Source organism: Coenobita brevimanus, chromosome 98, assembly GCF_032717465.1.
Source record: "Coenobita brevimanus isolate Jiangsu-jjx chromosome 98, ASM3271746v2, whole genome shotgun sequence".
In the NCBI taxonomy this organism is placed as follows: domain Eukaryota; kingdom Metazoa; phylum Arthropoda; class Malacostraca; order Decapoda; family Coenobitidae; genus Coenobita; species Coenobita brevimanus.
In genome coordinates, this window is record NC_137051.1 from 10458264 (window position 1) to 10474559 (window position 16296).

Genomic DNA, 16296 nt, shown 5'->3' on the forward strand with positions numbered 1-16296 from the left:
TCGCCAGAATTGCCATTCCTTATGTCAGTCAGCCATTGAGACTTTCTTTAAAACCGTGATCCCCCGCTGTGCCCAGCCCTGGCTCCACACCACTGCCTCCCCAAGACAGGCCTTCCACCTCCGAGCCACAGCCCAGCACATCGGCCATGGTGGAGTTGCCACTGGACGTGAGTTTGCGGCTTCTGCAGGGTTGTTTGCAGTGGGTAGTCCATCACCACATCCCAGTGACGCGCCCCTTGGCCACCTGCAACACCAACTCTTGGATTTTGACAGTGAATAAACAGCAAAAACTTGCCACAAGACCACATGGGAATTTACAGTCATGCAGTGTTAAGAACAGAATGTACAGTGTTAAGAAATCAGAATTCAGAGTTCAAAGGCTTAAGTGCAGAGTGCAACACTGGTAAGTTTCAAGTGCAGCGCAAGTAAGAAAAGAATGCGCAGTGTTAAGAAATTAGAATTCAGAGTGCAAAGGATGAAGTGCTGTGCAACACTGGATTAATGTACGTGCTTCAGGTGCACCTTTGTACTGTCAGAATCTAAGTGGAGGCAGGTTATTCTCAGTGATGGTTATGAATGTGTTGAATTTTTTTTTTTTTTTATGCCAAGAAGAAGGAACCAAAGGCCACGAGCCTGCAATAACTGTTCCTTCCAAGAGAAAAACAAAATACAAGAGAGATCCAAATACAAGATCCGATCATTTCGAGATGCCTAGACACACTGCATTTGAAAGACTGGAGATCATAACTAGTAGGAAATATAGACAGAGGGAGACAGTTCCAGAGTTGACCTGTTGCATAAATCAAGGACTGGGAGTAACGCTTAACTCTTGCATTAGAACGTTGGACAGAAAAGGAATGAGATTTTAGTGCTAGACAGGTGCTACGCGCCCGTCGTACAGGTGGAGGAATGCATGCAGACAGTTCAGAGGAGCAGTGACCATTGAAGTAGTGATAGAAAAGAGTAAAAGACGCAACAGTGCGGCAGAGAGACAGAGGTTGAAGGGAGCCAGTAAGAGGGGGAGAGTTAATGAGACGAAAAGCCTTTGACTCCACACTATTGAGAAGAGCTGTATGTGGGGAGCCTCTCCACACATGAGAGTTGTACTCTACTCAGGGGCAGATAAAACCCATGTATACTGTAGAGTCAACAAATGTGCAGGGGTAAAGAAGGAATGGAGTTGGCTTAGCACACCTAATCTCTTGGAAGCAGATTTTATAAGATATGTAATATGATCTTTCCAAGACAAGTCCCAAGTGAATGAAACCCCAGGCATGGTCAAGGATGATGCAGGATTAATCTGAACATTATTAAACATTAGTGGGTACACATGTGGAAGATTTTGTTGGGTTGATAGGTGTAAGAACTGAGTCTTTGATGCATTAAAAACAGTAAGATTATTTTTACCCCAGTCAGAGATACGAGCCAAGTCAGACATTAGGTTTGCCATAGCCTCATCCCTTGTTTGTTGAAGTAACTGTTGAGATGGACATTGCAGGAACCGAATGGAAAGGTGAATGGTGGAGTCATCAGCGTATGAGTGGATAGGGTTAGATGTACAGCTTAGAAGGTCAGTGATGAATAAAAGGAAAGAGTTGGTGATAGAACAGAGCCCTGAGGAACACCACTGTTGGTAGATCTAGGAAAAGAACGGTGGCTGTCCACAACAGCGGGTATAGAATGACCAGAAAGGAAGCTATAGATGAAGGCACAGATAAAAGGATAGAAACCGTAAGAGGGCAGTTTCAAAGTTAAAGATTTATGCCAGACTCAATCAAAAGCCTTTGGGATGTCAAGTGCAATGGCAAAGCTTTCGCCAAAGTCCCGAAAGGAGGATGACCAGGAGTCTGAAAGGTAGGTGAGAAGATCACCAATAGAGTGTCCCTGGTGGAACCCATACTGACGATCAGAAAGAAGGTTGTGATAGGAAAGATGCTTTAAAATATTTATATTAAGAACTGACCTGACAACTTTTGCGACACAGGATGGTAAAGCAATTGGACATTAGTTAGTGAGTTGGGAATGGTCACCCTTCTTTGGGACTGGCTGAATGAGAGCAAACTTCCAGCAAGAAGGAACAGTACAAGTTGATAGACAAAGGTGAAATAGTTTACCTAGGCAGGGTGTAAGCACAGAGGCACAGTTCTTGAGGACAACAAGGGTGGCTCCATCAGGCCCATATGCCTTGTTAGTACTGAGGCCTGTGATGGCAGAAAGTACATCAGCTGAAGAAATTTTAATGTTAGCCATGAGGAAGTCAGAGGGGGGAAGTGAGGGAGGAACAGCACCGGAATCGTCCAAGGTGGAATTAGAGGAGAAAGTCTGAGTGAAGAGATCTGCCTTATCAGTAGGAGAAATAGCAACAGAACCATCAGAGTAGAAAAGAGGAGAGAAGGTTGATGAGGTAAAGTTGTTAGAAAAGTTTTTGGCAAGGTGCCAGAAGGAGCGGGAAGAATTTGAGTTGGAGAGTTGAGAGCATTTAGTACGGATGAAATTATTTTTAGCAGAGTGAAGAACAGACTTAGCACGATTCCGAGCAGAAACATAAAAAAGATGTGATTCAGGGGTGAGTTGGCTCTGGTACCTTTTATAGGCCCTCTCCTTGTGGACAGCATTAGAACAAGTGCAATTAAACCAAGGTTTTCTTGCATTAGTCAAAGGATATGAGAAGGGAATGTATGCTTCCATGCCCGAGAGAATAACCTCCATAATACTCAAGGCACACTCAGATGGCTTCTGTCCATGGAAGCAATAATCATTTCATGGAAAATCAAAGAAAAACTGCATGAGGGCCTCCCAATCTGCAGCTCCCAAGTGCCACAGTCAATGTTTTTTTGGATGGTCCACAGGCCGTACTGGAATGATAGGCCAGGTTAAGGTAATAAGGTTGTGATCGGAGGAGCCCAACGGAGAGGAAAGATTAACATTGCAAGCAGAAGGATTAGTTGTAAGGAAGAGGTCAAGTATGTCGGAGCTCTGTCCGAGGCGGTCAGGGATACAGGTAGGGTGCTGTATAAGTTGCTAAATATTTTCCATGTTCGCCCATATATCCTCATTCTCTGGTTTCTTTTCATTTATTTCATGTATTCTGTCCCTTATTTGTGTGAATAGGGTCTTAAATAGGTCCTATGCATGTCCGGTAGGGAGTTATGTGGGTGATTTTCTGAGTTAGGCTGGGTTAGGGTCCATAAGTACCTGTCCAGGAGGCATTTTCCCAATTCCTGGACAAACCCAATTTCCGGACATGCCTTTGGCTCTATTACATCGGATATTGGAGGGATTACTGTACTGTATACTGAACAATCATGGGGACATCACAGAACCTTATTGCACGCCCAACCGATCGTGAACCATTTACTTAGATACCCATGTAATATTATTAATTACTGTATTGACACTGAACATTCAAAGAATAGTCATAAAATAAATAATTGATTCTCTGTACTTGGCAGAAAGAGGAAAATAAAAACAAGCAGAAGGCATTTACAGATTATGTAATGGTAGATCACAGGCACGGAAGAAGAGTTAAAGGTGCAGCACTAGTTGGAGGGTTGACGCACTCACCATCCACTCACCTGATGTAGTGCTGCTCTCGGGTGACTGCCCTTTCCTCTCTTCCTTTTTTCCTTCCTTCCTTCTTCTGTCTTTCTTTCTTTCATTCTATCCCCTCTTCCTTTTTTCCTTCCTTCCTCTTCTTTCTTTTTTCCTTCCTTCCTCTTCTTTCTTTTTTCCTTCCTTCTTCTTTTCTTTCTTTCATTCTTTCCTCTTCCTTCTGTCAGTGAGTAACTCTACACTGAGTGATAAGCCAAATGGTTTTCTGTAAACCAGGAAACCATTTACTACACTGGGTGGTAACCATATAACCAAATTATGGTGCTTCATGGTTTAGTTTGTAATGAAGGCGCTCCAATCAGATTGAGCCTGGGCAGGTTTATATCCAAGGGGTGGTTGGGGTTTAGTGCTCATGTAATGCCACTCAGGGATAAGTGAGGCTGGTCACTCTCATCTTAAGTATCAGGACTAACTTGCCTAGCCAAGGGCTTCTACTCTCCTTATAGGGCAACACAGGCTTAGATGATGATGATGGTGAACAGATTTACATCACTGTAGAGTATTTTCATTTTTTGAAGTTAAAAATTAATGTTGTTGTTGTTATTGTTGCTGCCCCTTGGTTGAACTGTTCCCTTAAAAAAAAAAAAAAATGTATATTGCTAAAATGTTGTGTGTTATTATATTATTAAGTATTGTCTCTCCTGAGCAGGACAAAGGGTGTTAACAGATTGTAGCCAGAGCACTGCTATTCCACCCCAATCATCCACCACCACAGAGAACATTCCCATTATCCATGAGGTATGTCAAAGCAGCATCTCTTTGCTGTTGTGGATTTATAACTTGCTTAACACTTTTACCATGGGGACATTTTTTCATTTCTTTCTTACTCTTGCCTTACAGCTTAGGCAGACTTTTGAGACTGGAGGGGATAGGTATTGGATTAATAAGTTTCTTCAGTGTGAGAAACCTAAGTTGAATGAAACTGCCTGGTAGCAACAAGAATAAACTGAGAAAGACATCACCCTGATTCAATAGGTTAATATAGCAGCCTTACAGACATGGCTCTTATATATCTGCATGGGATAGGTGGGGATGCCAACCATCCACTCACTGAATACAGTGCTGCCTTCAGGTGACTACACTGAATGGCAATGGTTTCTTGTAACCCGGGAAACCATTTATTTTACTGTGCTAGGTGGTAGCCATATAACCAAATAGGCACTCAGAGGTCATAACCTGATGTAGCCTATGAGAGTTTACATCCAGAGGGCTGGCTAGAGTTCATTACTCACATAATGCCACACAGGAGTAAGTGACTTGCCACTTTAACCTTAAATGTCAGGGCTAAGTAGCTTAGCCTTGGATCCTTTTGCTTCTGATGCAGCAGTAAAGGATTAGATTTTGAATGGATGATTGATGATGATTAATTGTACTAAGTGGTAATATCATGAAACTAGTTTGTTTGCTTTATATCTCTTGAACATGAATGGAATTACAGTTCCATGTTACGAGTGAGTTAGCAAAACGATGTTTACATTCATCTGAGAAATGAGTGGCCTGACATGACACACCATGACCAAGATGGTTTACAGAGGCTAATGACTTTTCTACTCTGTGAGATAGAGAAGAGATTCTTTCAGCAGGTAGTAGATACATTGAATAAATTTAGTTTTTAGCTATATATTTACTCAAGAGACCAAAGAAACCCCTTGGAATCCCAGCTTTCCAAGGGAATGTACCAAGGGCATCAATTGACATGCTTCACTATGAAACCAAATTTAAAAAGATTTCCTGTTGTAACGCTGTGTTTTCTTGTATGATTTCTAACAATTAAACATCAGATATTAAGCTCATAAGTTTATGTGAACATTTTTTTCTGTGTTTAAGGGGTGAAATCAGCCAGGGTAATCGCCCGGTTTCTTGGTTTTATTATTCTGTCAATAGCCAAGCATTTACCTACACAGTTCGTTGACATGGCAAGTTGGGAACAGAGAACTGGACATTGTGCTTGTGATTATTGCTATGGTGCCTTGCTATATGCAAATGCAGAGAGAAAATGTGAGAAAGTAAATATTTTACCTCAGTTATTCTTGTTATTGTTCAACTGCCTCACCAGAAATTTTGAAAGTTTGCATCAAGATCAAATTATGATGATAGGCATACTATACTGTATATACAAACGCTTACCCGCTTGTCATGCGCTCACAATGCACACTTTACTGGTAGTTTAGAATCCATAACTGTTTGGTGGGAAGTTGAAGCTTGTCACCTGAAATATCCTGATGCCATCGTTTATTTGTGCTGGTATACCTAATGTAGGAACAAACAGAATGTGTGTGGTTTGCATAGAGTGGATAAGATAAGAAACATTTGAGATAGATGTTGATAATGAAAGTCTACTGATAAAAGGTTAAAATGTGTGCTTAGATGATATTGGTTTATACAGAGAATTATGTAGGCAAGAGTTGTGAGAAGAGTGTATATGAATAAATTTGAAGGTGGGAGGAGGTGTGGTTGATCAAGACTGTACAGTAGACCCTTTGCATAACAAAATTCAGATTTAACGAATGTATCAGAGCCAGCGAAACTTTCATTAGCCATACTGAACATTGATCATTAAATGCAGTGCCCTACATGTGTTTCCCCTTTTTTTTTTTTTTTTTTTTTTTTTTTTTTTTTTTTTTTTTTTAAATTCAGCCTGACTTGAAATTGCCCTCTCCCCTTTGTGATTCCTGTCATAATAACAGATTGTAGGTGATAGGTGGGAATGCTCACCATCCACTCACTCTATGTATTGCTGCTCTTGGGTGACAGACTGCCCTTTCCTCTCTGCTGTTCTTCTTTCTTCTCCTCCTCTTCCATCTTTCTTTCCATCATTCTTTCCTCTTCTTCCTGTCTACGGGTGACTCTACACTGAGTGACAAGCCAAATTATTTCTGTACACCAAGAAACTATTTACTACGCTGGGTGGCAAACACAACCAATTTATGGTGCTTGGTGGTTTTGTGGGTAATTATAGCACTCCAGTTGGATTGAGTCTGTGCAAGTTTATATCCAGAAGGTGGTTGGGAATGCCACTCATGGATGAGTGAGGCTGTTCACCCTCATCTTAAATGCCAAGACCAGCTTGCCTAGCCCTGGGCTCCTATGCTTCTCATAGTGCAATGCAGGGTTAAATGATGATTATGATGATGATTGGTAAAACTCTGCTACAGAAATACCTCAACTTACGAACATAATTGGTTCCAAGAGGCCATTTGCAAGTTGATTTTGTTTGTAAAATGAAAATCCCTTACAGTACTTCATGTACAACATAAAAAACACTGTACTGTTCACTGATCTGTCAGTAGGGTTTTAAATGCGTTTAAGCAGTTTATATTGTATTATGAAATATCTATCTATCTATCTATCTATAGCCCGACGCCCTAATCCCGCAAAGGGTGGCCGCAGACAAAACGCCTCCAGGTCACTCTGTCACCCACCATTTGACTCCCCTCCCCCCAACTCACCCCCCCCCTCCCTCATATACCTCTCAACTCCATCCCTCCACCTCATCCTCGGTCTACCCCTCCCTCTCCCTCCCTCCACCTCACCTACATACACCCTCTTAGTCAGTCTTTCATTCTCCATCCTCTCCACATGTCCAAACCACCTCAGTGTATTTCTCCTAATCTTTTCAACCACATCCACATCTACCCCACAACGTTCCTTCACTTCTTCATTCGTCAACCTGTCCCTCCACGTCACTCCACATGCTCCTCTCAAGTAACTCATTTCCACTGCTCTCACTCTTGACTTGTTCCCTTCTTGCAAGGTCCACGCCTCGCTTCCATACGTCAGGGTAGGGATCACAATACCATCATGCAGTGACTTCTTAACTTCCATACTCACCTCCCTATTTCTCATCACTGCTTTCAGTGTACCAACAACCTTCCTTCCCTGCTGTACCCTTTCATTTACTTCATCCCCCAAAGTTCCATCCTTACTCATCACACTACCCAAGTACTTGAATGCAGTCACATTCTCTATATCCTGACCATCCAACCTCACTGCACACTCTGTGACTTCATTCCTCTCAAACACCTTAACTTTACTTTTGTTTACATTAACTTTCAGCTTCCTCCTCCTACACACTGTCCCAAATTCATTCACCAAACCTTGCAACTCCCATTCATCTTCACTCAGCAATACTGTATCATCAGCAAACAGCAACACCGGAAGCTTCCAAATCTCACCCTCATTCATTAGGGCCACCCCCACATCCACTGCCCTACCTTGAACCTCCTTTACAACCCCATCCATGTATATATTAAACAGCCATGAAATATAAATGCATACATTAACACAAGAAATACACAAGAAAAACATTCTGTATAAAACAGCTCTGTTTCTGCTATTGTCTGATGCCTATTTACTACTGACGAAAGATAATGGAACGTTTGCCACCTGTAAAGATGTGGATGTGGATGTGGCAAGCATTTCATTTTGTTTCGTTAGTTGTAAATATACGTTGGACATAAGTGATAACAGAGTTATTTTATAAACATCACTGTACCTCACCTAAGGGCAGACATAGCAGGACTTGCAGGAAGTGAGAGGAGGCAGGTGGAGGAGTGGAGTTAATTGGAAGCTGCGGGTGAGGAGAGAGCAGTGGGCGAGTCAGGATTTTCGGGAGAAGCAGGCAGAACGGATGTGGCTGAAGGTTCAACAAAGGAGGATGAAGGCTCAGCATAGGAAGTTGAAGGCTCAGCACAGGAGGATGAAGGCTCAGCGTAGGAAGTTGAAGGCTGTGGTTCGTCTAATTTCGTTTCCACCCTTCGGAAAAACCTCACGATTGACGACTGGGAAGCATTCTTCTTTTTCTCGTCAAGGATGAGACGATAGTAGGCCAGGGCATCATGCACAGCAACACAGACTCAGCCAAACCTATCAGCATTCGGCTCTTGTTCTTCAAAGGAAGCAAGCCTTTTCTCTCTCATTCCAAAGGCACCTGTTAACCCCTTGATAATCATTTTCCTGGTCTGAACTTCTGGCTCAGCCTCTTCCTCCTTCCACTGTAAGTCTAACTCCATATTAAATGGAGTGAAAGTACTAAAAGCACAATGAGCAGCGATCTTCTCTACTCCACGTAAACAAAACAAAAACAAAAGATGGCGGGTTAGTCCCCCTAGCACCCACATTGCTGTCTAGCGACCCGCCTCGCAACTACTGCCCCCCACCACATTCAAAAGTGGTTGCAACGGGGCATTACAAGCTAAATTAGCTTTTTGTGGTTACGTTTGTACCTGTGATATGTTTGTTATTTTTTTTCATGCTCGCATCTTTGAAATGCTCGGATCTTGAATGTTCGTAAGTTGAGGTATGTCTGTAGTCATGAAGAAGTGGTATGAGAAGGATGTGAAATAAGCAGCAAAATTATGGGCCAAGTTTATGTAAAACGAGTATACTGTAGTTTTCATTTGTAGTACAAAAATATGGTATTTTACACATTTGTTTTCAAACATATGCTTGATTTTCCACCTGAAAAGGGGGGGGGGGACCCTTGGACTCAACAAACTTCTGGTATTACCGAATGTGGTATCCCCTCAATTTTTTTTTTTTTTTTTTTTTTTTTTTTTTTTTTTTTAAATGTGAGGAAGAAGGAACCAAAGGCAATGAGCCTGCAATACTGTTCCTTCCAAGAGAAAAACAAAATACAAGAGAGAGCCAAATTCAAGATCCATTCATTTCGAGATGCCTGGACACACTGTGTTTGAAAGATTGGAGATCATAGGAAGCAGGAAATACAGACAGAGGGAGACAGTTCCAGAGTTGACCTGTTGCATAAATGAAGGACTGGGAGTAACGGTTAACTCTTGCATTAGAGAGTTGGACAGAAAAGGGGTGAGAGTTTGCTGCTAGACGGTTGCTATGCGCCTGTCGTAGAAGTGGAATGCATGCAGACAGTTCAGAGGAACAGTGACCATTGAAGTAGCGATAGAAAAGAGATAAAGATGCAACATTGCGGCGAAGAGACAGAGGTTGAAGGGAGTCAGTAAGAGGGGGAGAGTTAATGAGACGAAAAGCCTTTGACTCCACCCTATTGAGAAGAGCTGTATGTAGGGAGCCTCCCCATACATGAGAGTTGTACTCCACACAGGGGCGGATAAAACCCCTGTATAGAGTCGGCTTAGCACACCCAGTCGCTTGGAAGCAGATTTTACAAGAGATGTAATATGATCTTTCCGAGACAAGCCCCGAGCAAATGAAACCCCAAGCATGTTCAACGATGATGCAGGATTAAGTTGAGTATTATTAAACATAAGTGGGTATACCTGTGGAAGATTTGGTCGGGTTGATAGGTGCAAAAACTGAGTCTTTGATGCATTAAAAACAACCAGATTATTTTTACCCCAGTCAGAGATACGAGCCAAGTCAGACATTAGGTGTACCATAGCCTCATCCCTTGCCTGTTGAAGTAACTGCAGAGATGGACGTTGTGGGAATCGAATGGAAAGCTGAAGTGTGGAGTCATCAGCGTATGAGTGGATAGGGTTAGATGTACAGCTTAGAAGGTCATTGATGAATAAAAGGAAGAGAGTTGGTGATAGGACAGAGCCCTGAGGAACACCACTGTTAATAGATCTAGGAGAAGAACGATAGCCGTCTACAACAGCAGCTATAGAATGACCAGAAAGGAAGCTAGAGATGAAGGCACAGATAGAAGGATAGAAACCGTAAGAGGGCAGTTTGGAAATTAAAGATTTATGCCAGACTCGATCGAAAGCCTTTGAGATGTCAAGTGCAATGGCAAAGCTTTCGCCAAAGTCCCAAAAGGAGGATGACCAGGAGTCTGAAAGGTAGGTGAGAAGATTGCCTGTGGAGCGTCCCTGACGGAACCCATACTGACGATCAGAAAGAAGGTTATGATAGGAAAAATGATTTAAAATTTTGCTATTAAGAATTGACTCGAAAACTTTTGAGATACAGGATGTTAAAGCAATTGGACAATAGTTAGAGGGTTGGGAATGGTCACCTTTCTTTGGGACTGGCTGAATGAGAGCAAACTTCCAGCAAGAAGGAAAGGTACAAGTTAACAGACAAAGATGAAAGAGTTTACCTAGGCAGGGAGTAAGCACAGAAGCACAGTTCTTGAGAACAACAGGAGGGACTCCATCAGGCCCATATGCCTTATTAGTACTGAGGCCAGCAATGGCAGAAAATACATCAGCTGAAGAAATTTTAATGTTAGCCATGAGGAAGTCAGAGGGGGGAAGTGAGGGAGGAACAGCACCAGAATCGTCTAAGGTGGAATTGGAGGAGAAAGTCTGAGCGAAGAGATTTGCTTTATCAGTAGAAGAAATAGCTACAGAGCCATCAGAGTAGAAAAGAGAAGGGAAGGATGATGAGGTAAAGTTGTTAGAAAGGTTTATGGCAAGGTGTCAGAAGGAGCGGGAAGAGTTCGAGTTTGAGAGTTGAGAGCATTTTGTACGGATGAAGTTATTTTTAGCAGAGCGAAGAACAGACTTAGCACGATTCCGGGCAGAAATGTATAAAAGTTGTGATTCAGGGGTGGGTTGGCTCCGGTACCTTTTATAGGCTCTCTCCTTGTTGCGGACAGCATTAGAACAAGTGTGATTAAACCAAGGCTTTCGTGCATTAGTCAAAGGATATGAGAAAAGAATGTATGCTTCCATGCCTGAGAGAATAACCTCCGTAATACTCAAGGCACACTCAGATGGCTCCCGGCCATGGGAGCAACAATCATTCTAGGGAAAATCAAAGAATTACTGCCTGAGGGCCTCCCAATCCGCAGCTCGAAAGTGCCAGAGACAACGTTTTTTTGGAGGGTCCGCAGGCCGTACCGGAGCAATAGGACAAGTTAAGGTGATAAGGTTGTGATCGGAGGAGCCCAACGGAGAGAAAAGATTAACAGTGTAAGCAGAAGGATTAGTTGTAAGGAAGAGATCAAGTATGTTGGAGCTCTCTCCAAGGCGGTCAGGGATACGGGTAGGGTGCTGTACAAGCTGCTCTAGGTCATTAAGGATAGAAAAGGTGTAAGATGTTCACCAGGTGGATCAGTGAAAGGAGAGGAAAGCCAAAGGCGGTGGTGAACATTGAAATCTCCAAGAATGGAGATTTCAGAGAAAGGAGAAATGGATAGAATGTGTTCCATCGTAGAAGTAAGATAGTCAAAGAATTTTTGATAGTCAGTAGAATTAGGAGATAAGTAAACAGCACAGATATATTTAGTCAGAGAATGACAGGAAAGCCGAAGCCAGTGTGTAGAGAATTCAGAAGAATCGAGTTCAGGAACACGAGAGCAAGATAAGTTGTTGCGTATATATACACAACAGCCACCTTTGGCTTTGAAATGAGTATAGAGAAAGTAGGAGGATACAGAAAAGGGTTTGCTGTCAGTTGCCTCAGACAGCTGAGTCTCAGTTAGGAAAAGAAGGTGAGGTTTAGAGAAGGAGAGGTGGTGCTCAACAGGGCGATAGTTAGAGGAAAGGCCACGAATGTTGCAGAAATGAAGAAGAAGAGAGTCAGACAGTGGTTCCAGGCACCTTGAGTTGTCACCGGGAGAGAGGCTGAAGGTGGGGGCATTTATGGTCCCCCCCCTGGGGACTCCGAGACCATGTTAATCGACGCCATTTTTTGAAAATTTTGAAAAGGAAGTGTGGTGTGTATTGTGCATGTAGTTTGGTGTTGATAGTTGGAGAAACTTGTATTGGAGAGCATGCTGGTCTACTCTCTGTGTTACTGAGACACTGAAAAAGTTCAGCAAAGGGGGATGGTCGGGACCTAGTCCCGAGGGCTAATGAAATGGGAGCTCCATCTCTCCCTGTCATCAGCTTTCCTTCCACCTTGGGAGTACTGCCCTGCTCGACTGGTGCTACAGTCTACTCCTGCCATTACAGAAAGGATCTGTAGATAGGTGTAAAATGGGTTTCAGAAAGCAAGTTATGCTTGGGTAGAGCCAGGATTCCCAATGCTTGAACAGTTTGTGAATGAATGTATGTGTAGTATTTTTCATCAGGCATTCTGTTGATAGTTCTCATACTTTGATGCTTTCTTTTTCTCTCTGTTTGGATCCCACCTCACTTCATATTTTTTGGTGGAAGTATGAGTTGGGATGGCAGTGATGATGGTGATGGTGATGATTAGCAGATAACCATATCTAGGACATGTTCAAACTGAATGTTCATGGGTCATTGTCAAAGAAGTGAAAATTAATCTACTTCAGGCTGGTGCAAGCCCCTATCCCTGGGGACTTTGTTACAATCTTGGATGTAAACTGACCATTGAACATAAATTTTTCTTGCATGGACTGGAGTTGATCTAGTTAAACCTGATTTTACCAACTTGTTTCCTCAGCATTTCGCAGCTAGGTACTCCTTCTAGGTTCCGTCAATTTTCAGACAGGTAAATTTTTATTAGTGGTAGGTGGAGGCATGCACCATCCACTCACTCGATGTAGTGCTGCTGACTGCCCTTTCCTCTCTTCCTTCCTTCTTTCCTTCCTTCCACTTCTGTCTTCCTTTCCTTCTTTCTTCTTCCTTCTGTCTGTGGGTGACTCTACACTGAGTGACAAGCCAGATTGTTTCCTGTACACCAGGAAACCATTTATTACACTGGGCGGTAACCATATAACCAGACTATGATGCCTGGTGGTTTAGTGGGTAATTAGATTGAGCCTGTGTAGGTTTATATCCAAGGGATGATTGAGGTTTATTGCTCATGTAATGCCACTCAGGGATGAGTGAGGCTGGTCACTCTCATCTTAAATGTCAGGACCAACTTGCATAGCCCCAGGCTCCTACATTCCTCATGGGATAATACAGGATTAGATGATGTGTATATGTAAATTTTTGTAACACTTCATATACTGTCTTATTATAGCACTACAGTATTTTGTATAACTGCCACAATCAGGTGACAAAGGCTGACACATGCAAGCATGCTGGAGCCTTTACAAATGAAACAAAATGAAATGATGATGTCATTGTAATTGTCTCTGTCTCCTAAGGTTCTTCTGGTTGGAATGGGGAACAAGAACCTGCGGCCAGTACTACTAGCCAGAGTTGAGGAGGATCTGCTTATGTATGAGGTGTTTCCTTTCTATGAGAACCTTACACCCACTCAGCTCAAGATAAGGTAAAGTTCTTGTTATAGAGATTTGAAGGGAGAGTAATGTTAGGCTGTTTTCTTGTCTGTGAAATAAGTCTAGAAATAAAGAAGGAATATTTTTAGCTTGAAATATCAAAGCAGGTAGAAAGAACTACCACAGTAACCCAGACATAAAATTCCACTGAAATGTTAACCCATGGACTGGATCAAGGGATTTGTAAAACAGGCTCTGTGATGTGACAATATAGCCAATTTAGTTACCGTTGCAAAATGACTTCAGATGTATATTGTCAACTTAGAAATGGTATTACACACCTACACATAAAATATTTTTGGTTCAGCTCACCATAGCTAGAGTTATTGTGCTTGGAAATTTCTCTGTTGGTGGGAAACCAGCAACTATGTGAGCAGGACTCACTCCTGTCAGAGTTTCAGTGAGTTGCCAGTTAGTCTTAGAAGCCATATCTTGAGCAGGATGTGTTACTTTTGATAATTTATTTAATCTTTCCCACTCTTCCCTAAGTCATCATCCCCTCCACCCCCACTTTTTTTTTTTTTTTTTTTTTTTTAATAGACAAGTTTGAGCATTCCTCAGATGCTAATGCCAAGATAAATGGATCAGGAAGGACATGAATTTCATTGTTAGTAGCTGCAGTTGCTTTTTTTTTTTAAGATTGATCTAAGAGGTGGAGATGAGAGGTGATAGAAAGTGTAATATCCAATTTATTAAAAGAAAAAAAAAAAAAAGAAAAGAAAAGAAAAGAAAAAAAGTTTGATGCTGCTCTGACAAGAAGCTTGGTGTTGCATAGTTAAAGAAAATCCCACTCATATGAAGCAGGTTGCATGCCCCCTCAGTTGATTCATATGGGGTAAGATGCATGCCATGGGTTAATGCACCATGATAAGAGTTCAGTTAAAGTCTGGCGTCTGTGTACACCCACCTATACAGTACTCTGATTTTCTCTTTCTCTCTCTTCTTGAATTCTTGCATTTTTTGGTCTATAAGACACATTTTTGTTTTTTCCTTCTGAAAAGTCCCCAGATGTTGTCAAAGATGAATGTCATGAATTTATACTGGTGTTAGCAATGAGTCCTCAAAGCAGCCACATATACAGGTAGTTTTCCTGTTACCTGCCCATCATCAGTAGAATATACAGTTTAGAATAACATTTATATTAACTACTGATAAATTTTGAAAAACAAGATTCACTTGAATGTTTGCTCAAAAGATTTAGGAAAAAAAATTCAAGGACAGCCACAACTTATTCATTTGGTTGGTTTGAGGGAGCATCCAAAACAACAGCCCTATGCTCTTCTGATGCAGGGTGGTCAGAGCCTCATGTTAAATGTATGAGAGCTGCCTAGATTTTCGGATGAAGTCAGATGTGTACCGCAAAACACATTGCCACAAACGAAGAGCTCCATTACCCTTTCCCAAGAGGATGTGAAGAAACAGGTTGAAAACACCTTGAGTTGCCAGGTTGCCTCTTAAGAGTGTGCAGAGGGATTGGAACCTTGGACACTACAACATGAAATGTTCTGTGGTCTCTTGTACTTGGGGACACCATTGGCACCAAGGGTGCTTTTATCATACCCAAATATTAAAGGTGACTTGCGAAACCCATGTGGCCAACTGCAACCAGCTGATGGCAACATCAGCTTCCCGACAGGGATGGCGAGCCAAGGGATGTGCAGAGGAGTCAGTGTGAAGATGCCACAGTTAGGAGGCATGGTTTGCATTTCAGTACGATATGCAGGCACCACATGCGAGGTTAGTGAATGTGGCAGGATCAGGTGTTACAGACACCAATATGCTAGAGGTCAGCGTCTGCCTTGCTGTTGCTTCTGCAGTTTCATTGTCATGGGATGCCTAAATGTGGGGGAATCCAGCGAAGGTGAAGACACCAGGGGGAAGAGGCAAGGAGAAAAAGGTGCTCCAAAATAACATTGACAAACCTGAAATGAGTCTGAATAATCTGAGAGGAGGAGGGTAAGTGAAGACTTTGAATCAATATGGGCTATAAAACCTCTCACTGGGGATGGAAGAAGGTCCATACAAACTCAAGGGCCTGGAACATGACAAGGAGTTTTGCAGTCAGAACGTCATGCTGTTCATTGAAAAACCAAGTTTGGCATAAGGAAAGGTCCTTAAAGTAAGCCACTTAGGCAAAGGTTCTATCCATTTAAATTCTAAAGGAGTCCCCATTAAAAAAGGAGTCCATGCTAAAAAAGATCTGCCTTGCCAAGACTGCATCAGCTGACTTCAAAAATGGCACTGGGAGATAGGGAGAGATAGCCACAGACAAATCCTTCCAAGGAGGAACAGGGAGGAGAGGGGCCACTGGGGTGGCCCAGGAAAGGTCTAGAATTAAGGTCTGGTAGGCCCGGATGCTTCGGAGAATAAAGGGTAATTGCATTTGTGACCAGTCCAGAGGCTGGCGAAGGACTGTAGAGACTGGAGAGATAGTAGGGGGAGGAGACCAGGTGGCTGGATGGAAGGGCAGAAATACAACAAAGCAGCTGGTAGTCCAACTCCAGGTGATAGATGGAGAGAAGCATCACCCCAGACTCCGTGTGAAGTGAAACAACAGGGATGGACTTGAAGGTACAAGGTACAGTGCGAAGTGCTGTGTT

General features: G+C 42.5%; 1 protein-coding gene across 1 annotated transcript in view; it reads left to right on the forward strand.

The window, feature by feature from the left end:
- Cpsf160 (cleavage and polyadenylation specificity factor subunit 1) overlaps window positions 1-16296 on the forward strand; it is a 265363-nt gene that overhangs the window by 100508 nt on the left and 148559 nt on the right. The window contains exons 14-15 of the mRNA XM_080283825.1: window positions 4262-4350; window positions 13562-13689. Coding sequence (XP_080139951.1) covers window positions 4262-4350; window positions 13562-13689 — 217 coding nt within the window. The remainder of the gene's footprint in view (window positions 1-4261; window positions 4351-13561; window positions 13690-16296) is intronic.